The sequence below is a fragment of the Macroventuria anomochaeta genome (assembly GCF_010093625.1).
Source record: "Macroventuria anomochaeta strain CBS 525.71 unplaced genomic scaffold BU25scaffold_5, whole genome shotgun sequence".
Classification (NCBI taxonomy): Eukaryota; Fungi; Ascomycota; class Dothideomycetes; order Pleosporales; family Didymellaceae; genus Macroventuria; species Macroventuria anomochaeta.
Window position 1 is genome coordinate 536823 of NW_022985366.1, and position 21678 is coordinate 558500.

Consider the following 21678-nt stretch of genomic DNA (forward strand, 5'->3'; position numbering starts at 1 on the left):
CAAGCTGTCCCGTGCAGGCGCCCGATGTCATCCACCACCTGTCACATTCACGCTGCAGCATTGAGAGACTGCATGGACACCTGCCAGACACCCGCCAGACACCCACCCGCCCGCCCGCCCACACGAACCCGGACTGCCGGCCATGTCTGAGAAGCAGAAGGGCATCTCGCTGCGCAAGAAGCGCGGCAACAAGAACAAGGAGAATGCGCCGACCATCAGCGCACCGCGCCAGATCAGTGCGCCCATGCCGGCTGGCCAGGGCATAGGAGCAGCAACACTGTCCTCCTCGGCGCGCCCCTCGCAGGACTCGAGCCGGTCGCGCAGCAGAGGCCCCGCGGACGATGGCCGCGGTCCCCAGCAGAGGCAGCGGGCGGACAAGACGGCCGACCTGGTCAAGAGGCGGTACTCGCAAAAGATCATGCAGCTGCCGAGCGACTTCCCTGGAAACGGGGCGTCCATGCCGGACTTGCCGCAGATCCCCAGCCAGTTCCAGGACAAGAGCCAGTTCGGAGACAAGAGCCAGCCCCGAGACCGAAGGCCGGACAGGAGCGCGGACGGGCGCGGGCTCAAGGCCGACATGCGGGCATTGCGCGACCCCAACCTGCAGGCCGAGCAGTATGTGGCCTCCATGCTCGCCGATGCGTCTGAGGAGGACGTCCGCCGCTACCAGGACGAGCTGCGCAAGGCCAAGCACCGCGCATCGGTCGACCTGCAGACCAACGTCTACCAGAACAGGACGCAGTTCATCAAGATCAGTAAAGAGGCAGAGAAGCTCAAGGGCGAGATGCGCACCCTGCGCCAGCTCATGTCCGACCTGACCACCACCCTGGAACAGACGGCGTCGGCCACCGCCAACGGTGACGCTGTAAGCGCACGGCGAGCCAACAGGAGCTCCATTGGCGACCTGAACCAGATCCGCGCCGGCCAACTGCAGCAGCTCTACCGCGACGTCGAGGGATCCCAAAAGTACCTGCCCCCAATACCCGGACGCTACATCGTCTGGAAGTCGCGACGATGGTTCGAGCTGGACTCGGCCACGCTCAAAGCTCGCCGTCGAGTCCGCCTCCTCCTGCTGAACGACCACCTCCTCATCGCGGCCGAGAAGAAAGCCCGCAACGACGTCGCCAGCCAACGCGACCGCAACCGGTCCGCCGTCGAATACGTCGCCCAACGCTGTTTCCCGCTGCAGGACGTCCAGGTCTCCCGCGCCCCAGAAGAACGCGTCATCGTCCGCGCCGGCAACGAGTCCTTCACGTACGACACCAAGCAGGAAGACACCGGCGACAAAATCACCTTTCTTTCCACCTTCCGCAAGGCCAAAGACGACCTGCGCAAGAGCCAGGAGGCTGAGGTCGAGGAAAAGGATCGTGCGCAGGATAGCTACAACCACATGCTCTCCCGCGACCCCGGGCTACGCAGCCAGACCGAGCTGCTGGAGAACTTGAGTGAGGGTGTGAGCCACAACAACGTGAGCACGTTCGTCGACATCGACGGCCAGACACGGAACATCCGTTGGGTAGAAACGCAGCTCGACGAACTGGACATCGACGTCGCGCTTCAGCGCTTCGAGGAAGCAGTCGCCAAGGTCGAGAAACTCAAGATCCTGAGCCAGAACATGCGAGCCAACGAGACGGCAAAGACGATAGTCACTTTCAAAGTCAACGAGCGCGCAGCGAAACTCGCGAATGTACTTGTCCGCCAGCTGAGCGAGGGGAATACATGGAACGGCCCAATCGGGCAACACGTAACATGGGTGAACCGACTCGGCTTTGAAGATCGCGCGAGAGAGGCGTATCTAGAGGCACGCAGCAGCTTGATAAAAGCGCGCTCACGGTACGTTTGCTACCACCACCACCACCACCACTACCCCTCTTTCAGCACGTATCGTCGTTCGCTAACGAGTTACTTCTTTAGGCAATGCACATTCGAAGGCAACCTCCCCGACTACATCTTCCAAATCTCCTACATCTACTTCCTCATCATCAAAAACACCGTCTCCACGTTCCAGACCTGCTTCCCGCAACCCCTCATGTCAGCGTGCGTCAAGTGGGCGAAAGAACACGTCGATCACTTCAACATCATTCTCAAACGACAACTCAGCAGTGTTGAGAAGGAAGGCGAGATGTGGAAGCAGTGTCTGGACTTGGCGCAGGAGCATGCGGGCATGCTAAGGGATGTGGGCTTGGGCTTTTCGGAGCTGGTGGGGAGTGGGGTGGGTGAGGAGGGGGATGCGAGGGAGTTGCTGCCGCAAGGTCCTGTGGGATTGGGTGTGTCGTGATGTGGAGTTGGGTGTGTCGTGATTCGAGCGAGTTTGATGAATCAACGTGCTTGCCTGAGAGGTGAAAGTGCCTTCCCATCTTCCAATGCCAATTCACAGCTCCTCCAGAGCTCTTGCACCTTTCTTGCTTATAGGTCCCACTTCGATGCTGCTCTACTGTCTTGTCTCTGTCTAGTCTAACAACGTTGTTCTCAATCTGTCCAGTTGTTTAACTCATCCGCTGTCTGCCTTGTCAGCCTGTGCTGTCCCCTCTCAGCGCTGCACTTCACGTTCACCTAGACTATCAGAGACCTGACCCACCGCTGGCACCTCTGCGCCCGCGCAAAATCACGCTAACAATGTTAGTGTGTCCTTATCTGTCTGTTGTGCGTGCAGATTCACGGTGAAGGCAGCTTGAGAGGATAAAAGCGCAGACTGGTGCCTACCTCAAGCTCTTGACCTTCCTCTTCGCAACACCAACCTTTGGACAAGCTCAATCTATCCATTTCGAACAGCGATACTCACAACACAGCATCAACAAACAGCAATCACAACTGCCCACATGTCTACCAAGGACCAAAACATCCAATACCTCTACCTGGTTCTCACCCACGGTGGCACGCCCACGGTAAGCCCACCTTCCCTACTCCGCCTCCTTCCTCATGTGCTTACAATCTGTCCAGGTCGACTGGGAACCAATCTGCGCTGCTCTACAGCTGGATAAGACTGCTGTCACCAAGCGCTGGAGCCGTCTTAAGCAGGTCATGGAGGAGGGCGAGAAGCCAACCGCGCCGAACCAGGAGTTCCTCTGGCTCATGATCAAGCACTCGAGCCGCGACAAGGTGCGGGCACATATCTATACCTCGTTCTGTGCTTGAGTCCGAGACATGATCCTGACAGTGTTTGTAGCCGTTCGATTGGGAGGCCATCGCTCAACAGTGCGGGAGCACGAAGGGCGCTTGCTCGAAGCGTTACTCTCGTATGAAGATCGCTTTTGAGAGAGGAGATGCTCCACCCAGCACCCCAAGCAAGACCGCTCCGGGTACGCCGAAGAAGACTCCCCAGAAGTCCACGGTCAAGACCGAAGATGACGGTGAGGGCACGCCGACTACCACACCTAAGCGCAAGCGAACTCCCGCTAAGAAGAACAAGGCCGTCGACCAAGAGGAAGCTCAAGCTGAGGACGATGAGGATGAGGAGGGCGCAGAACCGAAGCGCGCAAAGTCCACTCCCAAGGCGAGGGCGAAGCCGAAACCCAAGAACGCTTTCCGCGCCAGCGACCAGAAGAAGGAGACTGAGGAGGCACAGACAATCGTCAAGGGCCAGCCCGTCGACAATGATGGCGATGTGTTCCTCGACGCTCTAGAGCAAGTTGCTTCTGACGTTGATGCTGAAGGCGAGGTCGACGAAGTCTGTATGTTCATTCCGACTCCTCTTCTACCCTGCGCCATTTCTACTCGACAAGAATGGTGCTGACTCCCTCAGTACCTACCTCTACCTTCTCGGAGGCATATACTCACGCTAGGGAAATAGCTAACGTGCTGCTGTACAGGAAGACCGGCCTGACCAAGGAACATCGAGAGGAGTTGGTGGGCATGCTGGATGTGTTTGATGAGCAGGTATAATACACTAGAAGCACACGGAAGGGATACAGCCTTGTTGCCGCTTGACGCGTGATTCTGGTTCTTGGACACATCGCACCGTGCTCTCAGAAGATCGTCTCCAAGGTGCTTTGTTTATGGCTGCCCGATTTACTTTTTACGAAACGCTTGCATTTCCTGGCGAGGCTGGGTTAGACACGTTGGGTGCTTTGCGATCACCGCAACCGTACATAGCCCACAGAACGGTTCTTGGCCGGTCTGTGCCACGGATCGAACGCTACTACTCATTTGTGTTCTGAACTCCCAATATCGAAGTAAGGCCAAGGATACCTGCGTCATTGACATATGTCAGTTCCCGTAAGTAATGATGCCTGGACCTTACGTCTACTGGCCGGTCGCTCTGTAAGGTCTGTCAATGCGACATGAACTCCCTCTCATAAGTAACAGAGGGGTCGAGTTGTCAAGGTACGTACATTCCATCAGTCCTTGAGGACTCTGTCAGCAACTGGAATGCTTTCTGAAACAGTACATTATACAGAATCTATCCGCCTTGCGCCTAGAATCGGGAAAGGGGTAAAGTCTGATCGTTCTGTAAGCGTCTGAGGAGCCTATAAATCCCTCTTACTCAGGGAACAACATCGGCCATTCGCACTCCTCTTACAGACTCTAGGATGTATACCTCCCTCCTCACCGTTCTACTCTTGAGTTCCACCGGCAATGCAGCCGCCGTGGCCACATCGGACAGTCAGCATGATACGAAACTCAAGAAGGGACTCGTCGAGGCGCTGATAGCTGCTGCCGCTACTGAGAAAGTTTCTGGGGCTAGAGAAGTCATTGGTGCGAAGGGCGGTGGGTGTACTGGGTGCCCGTAAGTGCGATTCAATGGTCTTTGGGCGAGAGACTAATATAAGGTAGATTCACGCCCACGAAGAGCACTTTCTACAACATGCCTGCTTTTATCCGTATTTCACATAAGGTCGACTGGAGTGCAGATGATGCCCCCGACGCCATTGCACTCACTGTCGCAAACCCCGGTGATGATGGCGGTAAGGGCCTCTGCAAGGTTGCGATAGGCATTGGAGCTGCTATGGCTGGGGTTGTCAATGGAGCTGCTGGCGGGGCTTTCAAGCTGGGTAGACTGGCTTGCAGCCTCATCTGATCCTCTGGACGGACGGATGCTGGCGTTTCTTCTCTCTGTTTGGTATTCTCCACTTTGTTGATGAGTACGATCTGAAGGTTTGCCCGATGCCCTATGCAACATAGGCCTGAGACTTGCTTCAAGGATAGTCGACAATAAATTTATCCCTAGACTCAGTCTCTTTGGTTTTGGAACGTTGAAGGACTTGCGTGGTTGTGGTTGAGAAGCCTGCCACTATAGTGATGTCGGAGCCGAGGTGGAATTCGGATTTCGTATGTCCTCCGAGTAGTCATCAGGAGCTTTGCAATGCTTATATCGTCTTTGTCGTGGCATATCGTCTCATCAATGGGAAGCCTGAGTAGATTTCAGATCTACCATCGTCAGTGGAGAGTGGAATGTAGACATGTCATAGCATCGCGCCTTCCATATTCGCGGAATGACGTGCGCAGATAGCGGGGCTCACTCGGATATAACGCCATGTATTTATCACCGACCTCACCTACTACGACGCCGGATAAGTATCCACGTCTCCTCTACATTTCGACTCCAATTGCTTCATAATCAGCTTCGATCCTATGTTCTTAGCTTCTCACGCTGCTCGTGCCTTCAGATTGTCTACTCCTTCCTCAATTGCATCTACAAGACTAGCTTCCCTTGGCAACCAGCTAGGTCCAAGAGCTATATACATCAGGAACATGTCGTCCCTTCCCAAGACTATGAAGGCGGTTGTCATCGAGAAGACTGGTGGGACCGATGTTCTGCAGTACAAGACCGATGTGCCTGTCCCTGAACCCAAGGGTGACGAGGTTCTCATCAAGAACGAGTACATTGGCATCAACTACATCGACACGTGAGTATCAGCCTTCCTGCTTCTCACCTCCTCGCATATGGTTCAATCTCCCCATGGTTTAATTTCCCCATGGACGTATCTCTGACCTACCTTAGCTACTTCCGCTCCGGTGTCTACGCACCCCCCTCATTCCCCTACATCCTGGGACGCGAGGGCTCTGGTACCATCGCCGCAGTCGGTCCCAATGCGCCGTCTGACCTAACAGTCGGAGCTCGTGTAGCCTTCATGGGCCAGAGTGCGTACGCTGAGTACACCGCAGCAACCTCCAAGTACGTAGTCACTATCCCGAATTCTATCAGCACCAAGATTGGCGCCGCCGTTCCCCTCCAGGCCCTTACTGCTCTTACCTTGATCCGTGAAGCGTACGCTGTGCAGAAGGGCGACTGGATACTGGTTACTGCCGCTGCGGGAGGTGTCGGGCTGTGGCTGTGCCAGTTGTTGAAGGCTGTTGGTGCGAGGACGATTGCTACTGCGTCGACGCCTGAGAAGAGGGAGCTCGCGAAGCAAAATGGTGCTGAGGTGTTGCTTGAGTACCATGCGGATGACCGAGATGTGTTTGTCAAGAAGGTGCTTGAGATTACCGGCGGTGAGGGTGTGCATGCAGTGTTTGACTCTGTGGGTAAGGACACGTTTGACAGCAGTTTGGCGGTTGTCAGGAGGAAGGGAACGATGGTCAGCTTCGGAAATGCGTCAGGGCCGGTCACGGGTTTTGCTCTTGCGTAAGTTACCCTTCATCTGGACTGAACTTCAAATTGCTAATGCGTTGCAGACGCCTTTCGGCGAAGAATGTCAAGCTGCTGCGTACCACGCTGTTCAACTACATCGCTACCCGCGAGGAGTTCCAGCAGTATGCTAAGGAGCTGTGGGGCTTCATCGAGAAAGACGGGTTGAACGTCAAGATCCACGACGTCTACCCATTGGAGGACATCAAGCGTGCGACTGAGGATATTGAGGGAAGGAAGACGACTGGAAAGCTGCTGTTGAAGCCGTAGACGGCATCAGTACCTCATGCAACATTAATCTGTTAATGTCCAGTCTCTCTCAATTGCGTGTCTGGGCCTTGGGAAACGGCCTGGTTTGAGGTGAAGATGTGTGTCATACCACTCAGTAAGCAGAAAAATCGCGCTTGCGACCCACCATCGAGCTTTCAACATCTTTCGCAACACCTGTCATCGGTCATTTCTACATCAAACCAGTGATCAACTTTCAGTATGGCTGACACGGGGAAAAGCCTGCAACTTTGTCGACACGTGGGCGCAAGCTCTATTTCCCAAAGACTACGAAGGCCAATAACCTCGTCAAGCTCGGCGGTCTTAGCACCATCAGCTTCGTTGAGATGTTCATGTACGGTTATTCCATCAACGGAAAGACAGTATTGTGTCCTCAGATAGCTGTGGTTCTCCCAGTAGGTTCCACCACGGACGAGAATGTTGGCCCACTCTCTGATCAGCGAAGCCGAGCAAGATATCGCCGAATACATCTACAAGATTAGTACTCTCAGCGATCAGTTGGCGACGAAAGAAGAGGAAGCAGATATCGCTCAGGAGAACATCAAGACGCTGGAGAAAGAGGTCGTAAAGTGGAAGCAAAAGTACGAGGAGAAGTGCATGTAGAGTTGGGTAACATTGACGAAGGTGGCAAGAGGGGACGGGAGGAACAACAGGATTGGAACGAGAACGAGTTGAGGCTCACATACGAGTAGGCTTGGAAGTTTCGCGGATGTCTCGGGCGCAGAGACGCTTGCGAAGCTCTTCACTAGATTCGGCTCCTATAGCACTGTCGCCTTGGCTGTTAGTGACCGCTCGATTGCATTCAACGCTGGATTGACCACGCAAAGCAAGAGTTAGAACATTGGAAGAATCATACATGATGATAGTATTTTCCTTCCGTCCCGTTGACGAATCCTTCAGCACCTTCCTCGCGTTTGTTTACTCGACGGGTTGGGCCGTCCACCGTACCCACCACCTCCCAAATTCTATACTCACAATCGCGTACTTAACAACAGCATTTGCGATGATCTATCATACAAACGTTTTGCTTAATAGCTCACATGTGCAGAGTCTTCTATACCGAACGCCGACAATGTCGTCATTCCTTTACCGTCGCGCGAGGTGGGGTCGCAGTGAAGTGAAAGCGCCTGCTGCTTTGTTTATGCGTGCGTTTGGCGCTTCCATCATCCAAATCACCCGCATCTCATTTTTCCGACCAATCGATCCATTCCGCGGCTACTTCGCCATCTGACACGCGCATCTTATCGACCTCCACATTCCGCCAGTTAGCATGTCCTTCGAAGCCGGCTCGCTCGAAGACGTCGAAGCTTGGGCGAATCATGAGTTTCCGGCGTATTTTGCGGAAGTAATTCGCACTGGAACGTCGACGCCTTTCAACATGCTCGATTTCGACGGAGAGTATGTGGATGCAAAGGTCGTCCTGCAGCCCATGCTCGTTTCCGTACTGGAAGTCGGTACTACCACCAGCGACCAGACCGTATACGCTCGCGTCTGCGGAAACAACGATGTCGAGCTCTTCAGCGGCCACGAAATTGAGTCCCTAACAGATGCCAGGAAGCTCCTTCGATACATGAAGCCGATTGTAGATCTAGCCGATATCAATCTGAACGCGCCTTTCAGTTACCCCGTCAAAATCGGACATCCAGCTGGCGTTGATCGACTCGAAACTCTCATCCGGTATCTCTACCTCAAAAACGGTGAAGATACCGCAGTGCAACCTAAGCTCGGGTTCTTCAAAATGCACTTCCGAGCTGCTTGCCACGACGTGGCTCGTGGCACTGGCGCTGTAGTCGAGGCTGGTGATATGGACGACAGCGACACCCTGTTTGGTAGGATTGTAGTCAAACAATGATTGAGAAGTGGCAAACCTGATAACCATGATTCAGGCGACTCACCTCCCGATCTCATCGCAGACACCGACATCGCCGGCCTTCGCGACAACCCGGCCGCAACTTCCATCTTCAACCAACATGTACATGCCATGGACGAGAGCTACCACGACTTTAAAACGAGTATGTTGAGACAATTTGGCGCGATGCAGACTGTCGACAGGAACCACATGGCGCAGCTTCAGGCTCAGGTCCAAGATCTTGAGCACAGACTTGCTGTGGCAGAGGAAGGACAGATGAAGTTGGGGAAAGAGCTGGAAGGGGAGAAGACAAAAGCAAAGACTGCATCGGATGAGGCTGCCCGATGGAAGGCGCAATATGAGGGCTTGAGAGGGACACTACAAGGTGCCCTGGGACAGCGCTTCTGACGCTTTCAAGAGCCACAATGTATGCAAGACAATGTTGAGGCTCAGACCATGCTTGCAAACTCGTGTGACTAATAGTTTTCGAAATATATGATTTTCATTTCCAGTGTGCACGGGTCTGCGCTAACGATTACCACAAGACTGTGGTGAGGTGAAACGAGGACGGTGAAGATGAAGTTTGGACAACACTAGTCAAGAGACCTAACCCCGTCAATTTTTCTGTAACTCTCATACATCTATCTACACTCCTTGCTCGTTATTTCTAACGTACCGCCAGCCAACATGCCGAGATCTCAACCACAACAACATATGAGCCTTGGGTCCGTCACCGCCTGGGCCAGCGCCCACTTCAGGGACGACTACCTCAAGATCCCCAAGCGTAAAGACTACACCACGTATCTAATCTGTCTGCCAAAGCAACACTCGAACAAATCGTCGCTGACAGCCATCATCGTGGGAACAGCCTTCGAAGAAATCCGTCCATACTTCGGAGCCACTGTCGACGTCCTGGCTTGGGTGAAGGACGACCGCGTCGAAGTCGGTTACATCACACAGCTCGGCAACAAGACGAATGTTGTGGTGTACGAAGATATCATCAGCAGTCGCATCAGCTTTCAAGAGCCGTTTTGCTGGATCCTTGATGCTGCTGATGAGACAGCAATTCGACGTTTCGAGGCGCTCGTTCACCATGCAGCGATGCTGATGGGGTCTAAGAAGGCTATCAATAGCAACTACTATGATGAGTTCAGAGATCACTTCCCGGGCGCGTGTCGCGATATTGCGGAGGTGGCGGAGAAGAGGATTGATAAGTGGAGGAGGATCACTGCCCCGCTTGAGTCGAACGAGCATGCTGCTTCAACTTCCCTTCTGAATGGCGCAGCAAACGGTGATTCCTTCATTTCTTTGAGTGGTTCTGGAGGCTGACAGTGTTAGAAGACACTACAATGGGAGTGGGTGAACGACACCAACCCAGTCCTAGCTCGTCTCAGCCCGTCACGATCGACCTTACCGACGCCTCCTCTACTACCAATGTAGTTGCACCAAGTCTCGAGCAAAGCAAAATCTCACCCTCTACTGCGGCGACTACACAAGGGAACGAGATCAGCAAAGCCCGGGCTACACTTACAACCAAGATGAACATCACCATGAGGCTACACGCACGTGAGAAGGAGCAGCTGCAAAAGAAGATCCGAGACCTGAAGAAGGCATTGGCCGAATCCATAGAACGTGTCGCCAACGCGGAGGAAGAAGCCAAGAAAGCACAAGACAAGACCAAGGAGGCGCAAGAGAAGGCCGAGCGAGCGCGACTGCGGATGAGTAAGGCACAGGTGCAAGTCGAGAAAGCTGAAGCGGAGACGGCGCGGGTACGAGAAGAGGCGAAGAAAGAGATTGAGAAGGCTCAAAGTGAAGCAGCGACACTGAGAACGCAACACTCTGCCACTGCAAAGGTACACGTACAGGATGAGCTCAAGCTGCGTATCGAGATCCAGCACACATCGACTACTATCACGAGTGGGACCATGAAGGCGACCCAAGATACAGCGAAGACACACGAAGAGTTGAACAAAGAACAACAAGAGATCGCTAGACTGAGGGGTCATCAAACGAACGCCAAATCCCAAGCCAACACGGCGGAGGCATTCAACCTGGCTCATGAGATACGTCCACGTGAGAAACAACAATTGCAAACGCTCATATGGGACATGGAGAAGCAATCAGCTAGGGAAACGTGTTTGATTTCGAGGTTGAGAGAAGATTTAACGAAGGCGCAGAAAGACAACAAGGCAGCCAGAGAGCAGGCAAGAGGATGGGAAGCCAAGTTCACGTCCACTTTCGCTGCACGCGTAGAAGCGCAGAACCAAGCTGTATTTTGGCATGGCCAGTATGATACGATGGTCGGTAAACTCGAAACTATGCGTCAGGTTGCAGAAGCCTGGGAGGCGAGGTACCATATGGTGAAGGCTCTGATGAAGGAAATGCCTGCTCTTCAGCTCCAGGGTGGAGAACAACTCGGAGGCCAGATGGAGGGGCTGATCGGAGCCCAAGATGATACCCAGGATGGCGGTCAAGGTGCAAACCAGGTTGAATACCAGGCTACGCAAATCGAGGAGCATGGGGGTCAAGAGGGCTGGATGGAGCAACTCATGTCAGCAGCGCAAGTGGATTGAGACAGCAAAGTAAAATATATTCAAGAAAGATTGTATGTACAAAGAGTGAGACTCCATCCCACTTCACCAACGTAGCAGCCATCAGCCCTAAGGCGTCCCCTCGGACTGATATCCATTGGTTTTGAATGTTTCTTCTCGAGCAAGCGCTTAGAAGGTGACAACACCAACACCAGCAGACTTGGCAACGATGCTGCAAGCGGAGGCAGCGGCATCAGCAGTGTACTTGTAGCTGGGGGTCCAGGTACCCTATGATGTTTTGTTAGAAGGCTTTTCTTAGGTCTAAGACGGGGATTGTGGTTTCTTACCTTCTGAGTGATTTGAGTAGTAGAAGAGGTGAAGATGTTGTTGCGCTCGTTCGCGAAGCCCTCCTCATCAGAGTCAAGGTTGGTAACGATAGCCTTGTCGACACCAGTGAAGGAGTTGTTCTCAACAAGGACCTGGGCACCCATACGGGAGTTGACACCGGAGATACCGCCGTTGTAGCAGGAGCTATAGACGTGGGCAGTTCCAAAGCGAACCGAGGGGAGACGCGAGTTGACCCTCTGGAAGTCGTTGTGGTGGTAGGTGACGCGCAGCTTGCCCGTGTCCTCCGCGGCGTTGCTGTCGGAGTGGCCGACGAGAGAGCCCTTCCACTGTGTCGATGTTAGATGAGTTAATTGAACCGGGGTTTTGGTGAACTTACGTGGTCGTGGAACTTGTTCCAGGAAAAGGTCAGAGAGTCAGCGCCGTGCTTAGCGTCAAGGAGACCGTCGTAGGTGTCCTTGTCGCCGGTGATACCGACGGAGGAGAAGTCGTTGTGGTCGACCCAGATCCTGGTGGACTCATCAATGTCGATGAGGTCCTTGCCCTCGGGGGCGCGGTAGAACTTGATGTTACGGATGATGACGTTGTCGGCCTTCCTAACCTGGAAGCCACCGTCGGTGATACCAGCGGTGGAGCCAACACCGAGAACGGAGGTGTTGCTGATGATCTTGACGATATCGCAGCCAGTGAGGGTACCCTTGATCTTGATGACACCACCCTTCTTAGCGGCGGCAGTCAGGCCAGCGCAGTCGGAAACAGTGGTACCGGCACCGCTTCCTCCACCGGTGGTGCCAGCAGCGAAACCGACGAGCTCATCGACGGCAGCAGCCCTCTTCTCCATAGGCGCAGCGGAGACGGCACCCGCGGCCGCAAGAGCAGTAGCAATCTCGAAGAAACGCATGTTGATGGTTGGTAAAGAATGTGGTTGAAGAACGAATGGAAGTCTCGAAGAGAATGGAAAGAATGAACAGAGATCAACTCTTAGTGCTTGCTAGATGATTGTTGGTGGTGTCGGATAAAGCTCTTATATAGCGAAGTGCTTGTAATACCAAGAGAATACCAAGAGTAGTTGTTCTGACATGATCTCCATGGACAGCCCCCTTAAATATCGCACGACTAAAACATCTCCTGGCGATCTGGTGTTGCAATTTCTCCGTTGTTTATACTGTACGCTTTTCTAAGCCTCTTGAGCCAGGAGTTCATCCACCATTCGCGAAGAAGGACGACACGCCCGTGCCTGAATGGGATACAATCATCGTGCAAACCTACGCGTGGTGTGTAATTGGGTGCCTAGGACATATGGCCGATGTCAGTGAACCTTGACAGCTGTACCCCAGATCACTAGTCGCATATGCAGCTAGCCTGTTTCTCATATGTGTAAAAGGGAAATAGTAATCTATGTTTCGGCGCCACTGTTTGGGAACGTTGTAAACGAAGCTTGGCGATGAAGATGGAGATTCCCCACCAATGGGAAAATCCTGCAAGCGCAGTGAGTATATTGTCATGGGGGGTAAGAAAGTACACAAAGCAGATGACGCGAAATGATTCTCGATGGTGTACGCATCTTATTCGAAGAAAACGACCTGGTTCTTTGCCTTGGTGAGGAAGGAGCGGTGGAAGGAAACTGTGGAGAAAGACCGCTCGAGTTTTAGACCAGTGCTAGGCAGGATAAGGCTAGCTGGCACGTGCCGCCCCTCGGAACTCTCTACCAGCCCTGCAATCCCGCTCCTCAATACTCCGAAGCCCCAACACTCATGAACAAGCTCAGCTTGCAGCTTCGTGTTGAGCTTGTCTTCCATTCTTGAACTTCGCATCCTAAGAGCGAGGAGCAGGCGAGTGGAGATAGCCGCTTCTTCTATCACACAGCTCGAACAGCTCAATGGCTTCAAGGACTGAAAGCCTTACAAGCAGGACAGAATCACAGAATCCAGACGCATTACGCCAAGAACTATGCCGCCATACCTGGCCTGCTCTGCTGGAGTCATGCTCATCGCGCCAAGATCAGTACATCTACAAAGCGAACCCCTGGGACCCCTTAATGCATCATGTTTCGCAAACATGTTTCGCCCCTGCTGAGTTGCACCGACTCGATAGCATCTAGGTAATGCCTTGATCAGACATTGATATAGCTAAATCTTTCGCACTTGGCTTCGCTCTTCTTTTCTGTCGACTCTCCCAACACCATTGTCTCTCATGGCACCATATCAGACCATCATGGACAATACACGATGAGCTCCGACCACCTCGAGCTGGGGTAGGTCACATCTCGGGTCGATCGCTTTTTAACAAAAGTCACTGTATCGATACAGCGCATTCTGAACCCTCCTGACAAATGTCGCACCGACGACCAAAGCGGACGATTCCACAAGGAGGATCATGGTGCTGAGACGTACCGTTTCGGAGCGGTACACATGTTTGTTGGTCTGGCACGAAAGTAAAGCCTGTAGCCAACCGTATGGAACTCTGCCAGCGAGTTCTACAGGTTAGGTTGTATCGGCGTACTCGTATACAACTTCATCGCTGTTGCCGTGTTCCCTGTGAGCAGAGTTGGCAACAAACAAATCAAATCAAATCAAGTCCTCTCCACGGAGCACCATCTGGTCTGCGTCAGCGTGCACGTCTCAATAGTAGGGTCGTTCCCGAGACTTGATTTGACTTGACCTGTTTGTTGCCAATTCTGCCTGCGAGGGTACACAAGCTGTAGCGCTGTGGCTTTCAATGGTCTTGGAGGCTTAGCAGTGATTACGACACTGGCCTTCTGATAGCTTCTTGAATTATACGTCGTATCTTGAGGCTCAGCCAAATTCACCATCGTTAACGGATGCTTCGTTGAAATCTACACCAGCGCGTCGGTCCGGCGCATCATTGTGGCTCGTGCATACGCGTATCCGGTTCGATTGCCGGAGCTTTATGAACGCCCATATATAGTGCAACGACTGCCGCAAAACCCGGGCAGTATACATCAGTCTTGAGAACTGGCAGAATGGGACGACCAGATAGCACACAAGCGCCAATTCCGGTGTGGGGAGAATACGATGATGGAATGCAGTCAAGCGCGGCTCCACCACCATACAGACTCGAGGCGCCATCAACATCAAGACCTACACCAAGCAGATCAAATTTGAACCAGAAGCGCACTTACGAGATGCCGTCTCCGATTCTCCCGTCAGATCCATATGACAACGCTAGCGTTGCGAGTGCATCAAGTTCACTTAAGCTGGATGCTGGAGAAGGCTCAATACCTCCACCGGGCGACACCGGCGTCACAAGTATATATGCCATTCTAGTACGAATTTTCAATTGAACTAATTCGTCCAGATGACGGTCGTATCAATATCGACCTCAAGTCCAGACTCACCAAGACTCTCGTCAAGCTTGTGCCCGAAAAGAACAAGGAGGCGTTCGAGCCCAGCCGTCGTTTCACTGTATACCGAGGTTGGAGTATACGCATGAATATTGTTATCCAGGTCGTCGGCAGCCGCGGTGATGTCCAGCCCTTTATTGCGCTAGGTCAAGAACTTCAGAAATACGGTCACCGCGTACGACTCGCGACTCACAACACGTTTGAGGAATTCGTCAAAAAGTCAAATTTGGAGTTCTATCCGATTGGGGGCGATCCAAAAGAGCTCATGGCGTATATGGTCAAGAATCCTGGACTGATCCCATCAATGAAGAGTTTGCGAGAGGGCGACATCAAGCGCAAACGTGTCATGATCACGGAAATCCTCGACGGATGCTGGAAGTCATGCGTGGAAGCAGATCTCGACTCACAGGAACCGTTCGTCGCGGATGCGATTATCGCAAACCCACCCAGCTTCGCCCACATCCACTGCGCACAAGCACTCGGTGTTCCGCTTCACATGATGTTTACCATGCCGTGGAGTAGTACAAGGGCGTTCCCACATCCTCTGGCCAACTTCAAAATCGGCGAGATCGATCCCGCACTCATCAACTACGCTTCGTATGGGGTCGTGGAGTTTCTCACATGGCAAGGCCTAGGTGATGTCATCAACAAGTTCAGAGCCACTTTGGACTTGGAACCTGTACCCACGACAGTTGGACCTGCACTTGCGGAGGCACTCGAAGTGCCTTTTACCTATTGCTGGTCACCAGCCCTCGTCCCTAAGCCTGCGGATTGGCCTCCACATATCGATGTATGCGGCTTCTTCTTCCGCGATCCACCTCCGCGCGAGCCGCCAGCCGCAATCGTAAGGTTTCTGGAAGCTGGTCCACCTCCTATCTACATTGGCTTCGGCAGTATCGTCCTAGAGGACCCCGCCAAGATGACCTCGCTCATTTTGGAAGCTGTGCATCTGTGTGGAGTTCGAGCAATCATATCCAGAGGGTGGATCAACCTAGGCGAAGGCCTCCCCGACGAAGCCGACAATGTTTTGTTTATTGGCGATTGTGATCACGAATGGCTGTTTCAACACGTCACGGCTGTAGTTCATCACGGCGGTGCAGGCACGGCCGCCTGTGGACTGAAGAACGCATGTCCAACCCTTGTAGTGCCTTTCTTCGGTGATCAGCCATTCTGGGGAGACATGATTGCCGAAGCTGGTGCTGGACCGAGGCCAATACCACATAAATCGCTGTCTAGTCAGAACTTAGTCGATGCGATTCAGTTTCTTCTTGCACCGGAGACCAAATCAGCAGTACAGAACATATCTTCGCAAATGGCCAACGAACAAGGTGTCAAAGCGGCAGTCCAGTCCTTCCACGCTAATCTACCGTTCGAAGCGATACCCTGCAACATCATGCATGACTTGCCAGCCGCTTGGATCTACAAAAAAGCCCCGATCCGACTGTCTAAGCTCGCGGCGCAGATTCTCATCGACAATGGAGTAATATCGCCGAACGATCTGAGCAAGTAGGTCAATCTACAACAGCTACTAACCGAGCATTCACTGACATCCTCAGCTACGAAACCCAAACAATACAAATTACAAACAACCGTTGGGATCCGGTCACGAGCATAGGAGCTTGGCAAGTGTCCACTGTCACCAAGATGGGCAGAGCTGCGACAGGCATGGTGTACGAACCTTACAAAGAGTTGAATCGGGCAAAGACCGAGGGCACAAGCGATGCAGCACACAACACAGCGACCGCTGGCAGAATGGCTGCTGCAGGAGCAAAAGGCTTTGGCAAGTTCAACATGGCTTTCTTCAAGGGTGCCGTTGTCGATCTGCCACTAGCAGCAGCTGAAGGATTCCGAGCGGTCCCGAAACTGTACGGAGAGGAAGTCAAAGACCATGGTGAAGTGACGAACATCCAGAGTGGATTTAGCAAAGCCGGGAAGAACTTCGCATTTGGCATGGCCGACGGTTTCTCTGACCTCTTCGTACGGCCGATTGAGGATGCGAAAAAGGATGGTGCTCTTGGATTCGCGAAAGGCCTTGGTAAAGGCGTACTAGGGTTCACTTCAAAGACAGCTTCCGCTGCAGTTGGCATTGTGGCTTACCCTGGTGAAGGCATCTGCAAGAGCATACGGCATGCAGTTCACTCGGGCAACAGGAGAGACATCAAGGCACGGAAGATGTACGAAGGCGCGTATCTGGCTCAACGATCAGGGCTGAACGAGGAAGTCGTTGGAATCATCAACGCTTTCGAGCTTCTAAAGAACGAACAGGGTCGAGTCAAGATTGACTTCTGAGAACGGACCATGGATTTGGAAAAGCTTGCATTCCCAAACGGCTTCTATCATCGGCTAGGAGAATTCTAGGATACCGTCCTCCTCCGCTCCATGTTCAATGCTTCACAACATCCAAAATACAGGATACTCGTCTCCTTGCTCGACCAGGATAGCATTGCAGTGCACCTGCGATATCAAAGTCTCGGGCTCAAGCGAAGTGAATGCAAAAGCAGCATTCTTATGCTTTGTATCGACCCAGAATCCTCCAGCAGGAATCTTGACGCTGCGACGTGAGGGGCTTGTAGTCACTGTTATGGCCGCCACGCCCTCGAACTTGGTCGTCGCCAGCGTCGCATTGGTGATGATGAGCGTTTCGACCTCGCCCACGAAGTCCACCTTCAACTCATCGACCTTCACGCCGAGGTAGCGGAGAAGATCAGCTGTTGAGGCCCACGCACAAGAGAATGCGTATGTGGCAGGACGCGAGCGCGAGAGAACGATCTCTGAAGGTGTGTTGTTGCGAAAGAGGACTTGGACGTCTACTAGATTGCCAGAGGATGCTTCAATGAATTTGAATGTCGCGTTCGTGATACGCGAGCGATCTGCTACAACAGTCTTCTTATTGCTTTCTGTGAAGGCTAGTACCGTTGGACCAGGTTCGAGGCACCGAAGCGTTGCTGACGAAAGCTGGCAATAGCAGTTTGACTCCCACCATATCAGGGAAGTTCGCAGCGACTTGCCCTGAGTCGATTACTTGGCGTTTTGGTTGTCGGCATACCGATCGCCCACAGCTAAACCCGTGTAGAATTGAAGGTTCTTCACGTTGAAATCCTGCTTTGAAGCAAAGACTACTTGAGCGCTCCTTCTTAATCCGCAGCATTGAATCATGAGGTGTTGTGGCAATGACGAGCAGCAGTTGCCAAGGAAGGCGCTTTCACGACTTCGGAAGGTGTCAATGTCCGCTCTTGGCACCGACGATCTACAGTCTTGGTGACTGCCTCTCTTGACACAGCAACCGCAAAGAAGCGTCACATGCCGCGATAACAGTGGAACGGAGCGATGTTGTGCGCGTGTACAGTAGTCAGCCACCCGGCTACGGGTATATGAGCTGTTGGCGCCCGTATCTTCAACACTGCACTTCTCGAACTCCCCAGAATAACAACTAGCTGTATTTGTGCCGTCAAAATGAAGTTCAACGCTCTGTTAATGCTGTCATGTACAGCACAGGCTCTCGCTGCGACGGTTGATGATCGAAGGGAGTTGGTTTCGTCGAAGAAGCTCCAGGAGAAGATCACGACTAAGAAGTATAGCTTTTCCAGACGATACTCGAGATCACACGTCTAACCTCACACCAGGCTAATGAGCAATCTCGAGGTTCTTGACTCTATTGCTAAAGCAAATAATGGCAATCGCGCTTTTGGTCTTCCAGGTTACGCTGCAAGCGTCAAGTACATCCTTTCGAAAACCGAGAAATCTAAGAACTTCCATACATGGGTCCAGGACTTCCCTGCTCTGTTCAATCGGGTCGACTCCATCAACTTTAGCGTCAGCAATACGTCGTACCATGTGATTGGCCTGTCCTACTCTCCATCAACGACACCAGAAGGATTGACACTGCCTCTCGTTCTTGGCGCCTCTGGACCTGAGGGATGCACCAACGAATCCTATGATGATCTGGATGTTGAAGGCAAGATCGTACTTGTGCAGCGTGGAACTTGCCCGGACGGGACTACTCTTGCTGGCCGTGTCAAGCCTGCCGTCGCTGCTGGTGCCTCCGCTGTCATCATCTACAGCGATGTGACAACCAATGTGACAGGTGGCACTCTTTCAGCACCAAACCCGGATGCGTACCGTCCAGCTGGATACATTAACAAGGTTGACGGCGAGGCCCTTGTAGCACGCCTCAATGCGGGCGAGGCGATAGAAGCATACTTCCAGCAGACGCAGACCGTCGAGAGCAGGATCACACAGAACGTCTTCACCGAAACCAAGGGCGGTGATCCTACCAACGTCATCATGCTGGGCGCTCATCTCGATAGTGTACAGGCAGGCGCAGGAATCAACGATGACGGCTCAGGCACGACCTTAATCCTTGAGATCAGCAGAGCCCTTGAAAATTTTGGAGTCAAGAACAAGGTCCGCTTCGCCTGGTGGGGCGCTGAAGAGAACGGACTGCTTGGCTCAAAGTTCTACACGCAGAACCTTAACGCCACAGAGGTGAACAACATCCTCACATACCTGAACTTCGACATGGTGTCTCGCGGCTACTTCGGCGTATTCGACGGCGACGGCAGCAGCTTCAACCTCACCGGTGCTCCAGGCTCCGCTGCGATCGAGAACCTCTTCGTTGAGGACTTCACCAAGAAGGGCATCAACGTCACTGCTGCTCGCTTTACCGGCGGCAGTGACTACCAATCGTTCATGAACATTGGAAAGCCTGTGGGAGGTCTGCACACTGGAACCGGTGTTGAGCAGGATCCTTGCTACCACCAGGCCTGCGACACAATTGACAACCCGAACCCGCAGACGCTCACCATCAACGCCAAGGCTGCCGCCCACGTCCTTTCGATTCTTGCCACGAAGGGACACGAGATCATTCCTAAGAGCCCTGTCAACGCGACTATGCTGACAACAAGGAGTTTAGGAGGTATAGAGCTTCCCTGGACCGTACCTACTGACGGTGAGAGGCACTTGTTGACCTGTGGTCAAGAGGTCTAAAAGTTAGCTTGCACATATTCAAAGTCTAACGGAGTTGATATTAGTTATATAAAAACTCAAATGATGATGTCAACGAAGTCGATGGAACGTCCTTGACGGTGTTGTAGTAGTACGAGTAGAGAATCAATGACAAAACAAGCACTGATGTGACCTTGCAAGCCATCTGCTCTAACGCGAATTTTTATTCGCCAACTTTATAGTCCTGAGAGATAACAATGGCCAAATGCCCATATTATGACAGGTCTACTGGACACCTTTCAATTTCGCAAAAGTTCCTTTTTGCCCGCGCTCTGTGAACGCCCGTGCCATCCTCCTCACCCATCCTTTCCTGACCGGCGCATTCGTCAACGGGTGGTAGGCTTGGCCTGTGACGTGTGTGCGTTTGATCTTAAAACTATTTCTAGGTCGATCGTCGAGTAATGTGGAGGAAGACTGAGATGTCAATCTGTTCCGGATAGATCTCGACCAACCAAGGTTCAGCACCGAATTTGATCTTCGAGGCAACATCCTAGACAGTGTCGGTTTCTCTCCAATCCATAGGGGCCGCGTACCCTCTGCCTTACTCAATTCCGTAGACGGAGATGCAAGATTGTCGGCAGTGTCTTGGAATCGCACAGCCTTGATATTGCCACTCATTTGGAAGTGCGGCTCTGCGTACAGAATTGGTGAAGGTTTCTTGTGTTCTACATCAGATGCTTTCTCGTAGCTAGATTTCGAGCTCGTGAACGATCCTGCGGGATTTAAGTGGTGGAAATCTTCGCTTTGGACGGAACTCGAGGTCGACATCTGGCTGCCAGACTCGGAAGGGCTCGCTTCATTATCGTACGAGAAGTCTTTCAGCCATTCTGGAAAAATTCTCGCTCGCTGTGCGGCGATGATCGCTCGATATGGTAGACTCGGGTCCACTTCGCGTCGAGCGCCGCGTGAAGGATCTAGTGAAGAGACGGAAAGAGATCGCTTGAAGAAGTCGTCGTTCATTCCATCTTGTGAGTAGATACTGCTTGCATCGGTCAAGAGATCTTCGTCTTCATTCAGAAAGTCTTGGGCGTGGATTTGCGACACCTCGAGTTTGGGTTCAAAATCATCCGCACTGGTCTTCCCCTTGTCCACTGTGGAGGATTCGGCCGGCAGTGAGTGGTGAACCATGATGGGATGCTGTTTCGAAGCGGCGTATTGCGGTCTTTGGTGAAGATAAGGTTATTTTGTGCGCAGCAATACCTTTGAAGAGATTTGAAAATTCTACAGAAATTTTTAACACAATACATTGTTGTGTGCCCATACAGTGTTGAGAACTCATATCCATGGTTCCGGTCTGCGAGAAACCAGATAACAAGCATCTCGCAACGTCAGCAGACCGTTTTTCTACCTGACCAGCCATAGTGATCTGAGGTGCCAAATCGAAATGGCTCACAGTAGTTCGCAACTTGGTAGCGAAGTGCAAGATGTGGCCACGACCCTTGAAAGCAGAAGCTGCAGGACGGATATCAATCTCACGGTCCAGGGCCTAATTGAGCCTCTGCAAGCCCTCTACGCCTTGGCTCTCTACAAAGTTCTGTTTTAATCTTTTAAAATGACAAGATGCAGATTGACGTGTTGTATGTTGGTAGTAAGAGCCCTGAGCGAGGCGATCACGGAAGCAAAGGGCGACGCGGTACCGTAGTTAGTCAGCACATGCGCGCCATCACCAGATGCGCCGAAGCCCCCCAAGCAGCTTATACAGAATTGAGGCTGTAGAGCCATGTACAAT

General features: G+C 52.7%; 9 protein-coding genes across 9 annotated transcripts; 7 read left to right on the forward strand and 2 right to left on the reverse strand.

Moving 5' to 3' along the window:
• The first annotated feature begins 106 nt into the window (after positions 1–106).
• On the forward strand, positions 107–2469 carry BU25DRAFT_407689 (uncharacterized protein). Its single transcript, XM_033705613.1, has one exon. The coding sequence runs from the start codon at positions 143–145 to the stop codon at positions 2276–2278; it is 2136 nt and encodes a 711-aa protein (XP_033565335.1). The 5' UTR covers positions 107–142; the 3' UTR covers positions 2279–2469.
• A 160-nt stretch (positions 2470–2629) lies between these two features.
• Positions 2630–3865, forward strand: BU25DRAFT_386072 (uncharacterized protein). The gene is made up of 3 exons (XM_033704384.1): positions 2630–2885; positions 2941–3099; positions 3167–3865. Exons 1-3 carry the CDS (start codon positions 2820–2822, stop codon positions 3731–3733), a joined length of 792 nt encoding a protein of 263 aa, XP_033565336.1. The 5' UTR covers positions 2630–2819; the 3' UTR covers positions 3734–3865.
• Positions 3866–4529: 664 nt separating this feature from the next.
• On the forward strand, positions 4530–5017 carry BU25DRAFT_455472 (uncharacterized protein; the record flags this gene model as incomplete). Its single annotated transcript, XM_033709943.1, has 2 exons — positions 4530–4726; positions 4774–5017. 2 exons carry the CDS (start codon positions 4530–4532, stop codon positions 5015–5017), a joined length of 441 nt encoding a protein of 146 aa, XP_033565337.1.
• Positions 5018–5691: 674 nt separating this feature from the next.
• Positions 5692–6838, forward strand: BU25DRAFT_333803 (NAD(P)-binding protein; the record flags this gene model as incomplete). Its single annotated transcript, XM_033702501.1, has 3 exons — positions 5692–5846; positions 5942–6565; positions 6616–6838. 3 exons carry the CDS (start codon positions 5692–5694, stop codon positions 6836–6838), a joined length of 1002 nt encoding a protein of 333 aa, XP_033565338.1.
• Positions 6839–8126: 1288 nt separating this feature from the next.
• Positions 8127–11278, forward strand: BU25DRAFT_418775 (uncharacterized protein; the record flags this gene model as incomplete). Its single annotated transcript, XM_033707893.1, has 4 exons — positions 8127–8685; positions 8743–9090; positions 9388–9996; positions 10047–11278. The coding sequence occupies 4 exons, from the start codon at positions 8127–8129 to the stop codon at positions 11276–11278; spliced, it is 2748 nt and encodes a 915-aa protein (XP_033565339.1).
• A 76-nt stretch (positions 11279–11354) lies between these two features.
• Positions 11355–12422, reverse strand: BU25DRAFT_386076 (polysaccharide lyase family 1 protein; the record flags this gene model as incomplete). Its single annotated transcript, XM_033704385.1, has 3 exons — positions 11355–11524; positions 11584–11910; positions 11961–12422. 3 exons carry the CDS (start codon positions 12420–12422, stop codon positions 11426–11428), a joined length of 888 nt encoding a protein of 295 aa, XP_033565340.1. The 3' UTR covers positions 11355–11425.
• Positions 12423–14551: 2129 nt separating this feature from the next.
• Positions 14552–18103, forward strand: BU25DRAFT_481664 (glycosyltransferase family 1 protein; the record flags this gene model as incomplete). The annotated part of the gene is made up of 4 exons (XM_033711102.1): positions 14552–14850; positions 14900–16451; positions 16502–17168; positions 18056–18103. Exons 1-4 carry the CDS (start codon positions 14565–14567, stop codon positions 18101–18103), a joined length of 2553 nt encoding a protein of 850 aa, XP_033565341.1. The 5' UTR covers positions 14552–14564.
• A 316-nt stretch (positions 18104–18419) lies between these two features.
• BU25DRAFT_333850 (aminopeptidase-like protein Y) lies at positions 18420–19931 on the forward strand (the record flags this gene model as incomplete). The annotated part of the gene is made up of 2 exons (XM_033702503.1): positions 18420–18517; positions 18569–19931. The coding sequence occupies 2 exons, from the start codon at positions 18420–18422 to the stop codon at positions 19929–19931; spliced, it is 1461 nt and encodes a 486-aa protein (XP_033565342.1).
• A 243-nt stretch (positions 19932–20174) lies between these two features.
• On the reverse strand, positions 20175–21077 carry BU25DRAFT_481672 (uncharacterized protein; the record flags this gene model as incomplete). Its single annotated transcript, XM_033711103.1, has 1 exon — positions 20175–21077. One exon carries the CDS (start codon positions 21075–21077, stop codon positions 20175–20177), a length of 903 nt encoding a protein of 300 aa, XP_033565343.1.
• Positions 21078–21678: the final 601 nt, after the last annotated feature.

Bases quoted from the DNA above. Each gene is read 5' to 3' on its own strand.
- BU25DRAFT_386072 (XM_033704384.1), top strand. From the start codon at position 2,820: ATGTCTACCAAGGACCAAAACATCCAATACCTCTACCTGGTTCTCACC. The intron at 2,886-2,940 runs GTAAGCCCACCT...CAATCTGTCCAG, and splicing joins CCCACGGTGGCACGCCCACG to GTCGACTGGGAACCAATCTG. The intron at 3,100-3,166 runs GTGCGGGCACAT...CAGTGTTTGTAG, and splicing joins AGCACTCGAGCCGCGACAAG to CCGTTCGATTGGGAGGCCAT.
- BU25DRAFT_407689 (XM_033705613.1), top strand. From the start codon at position 143: ATGTCTGAGAAGCAGAAGGGCATCTCGCTGCGCAAGAAGCGCGGCAAC.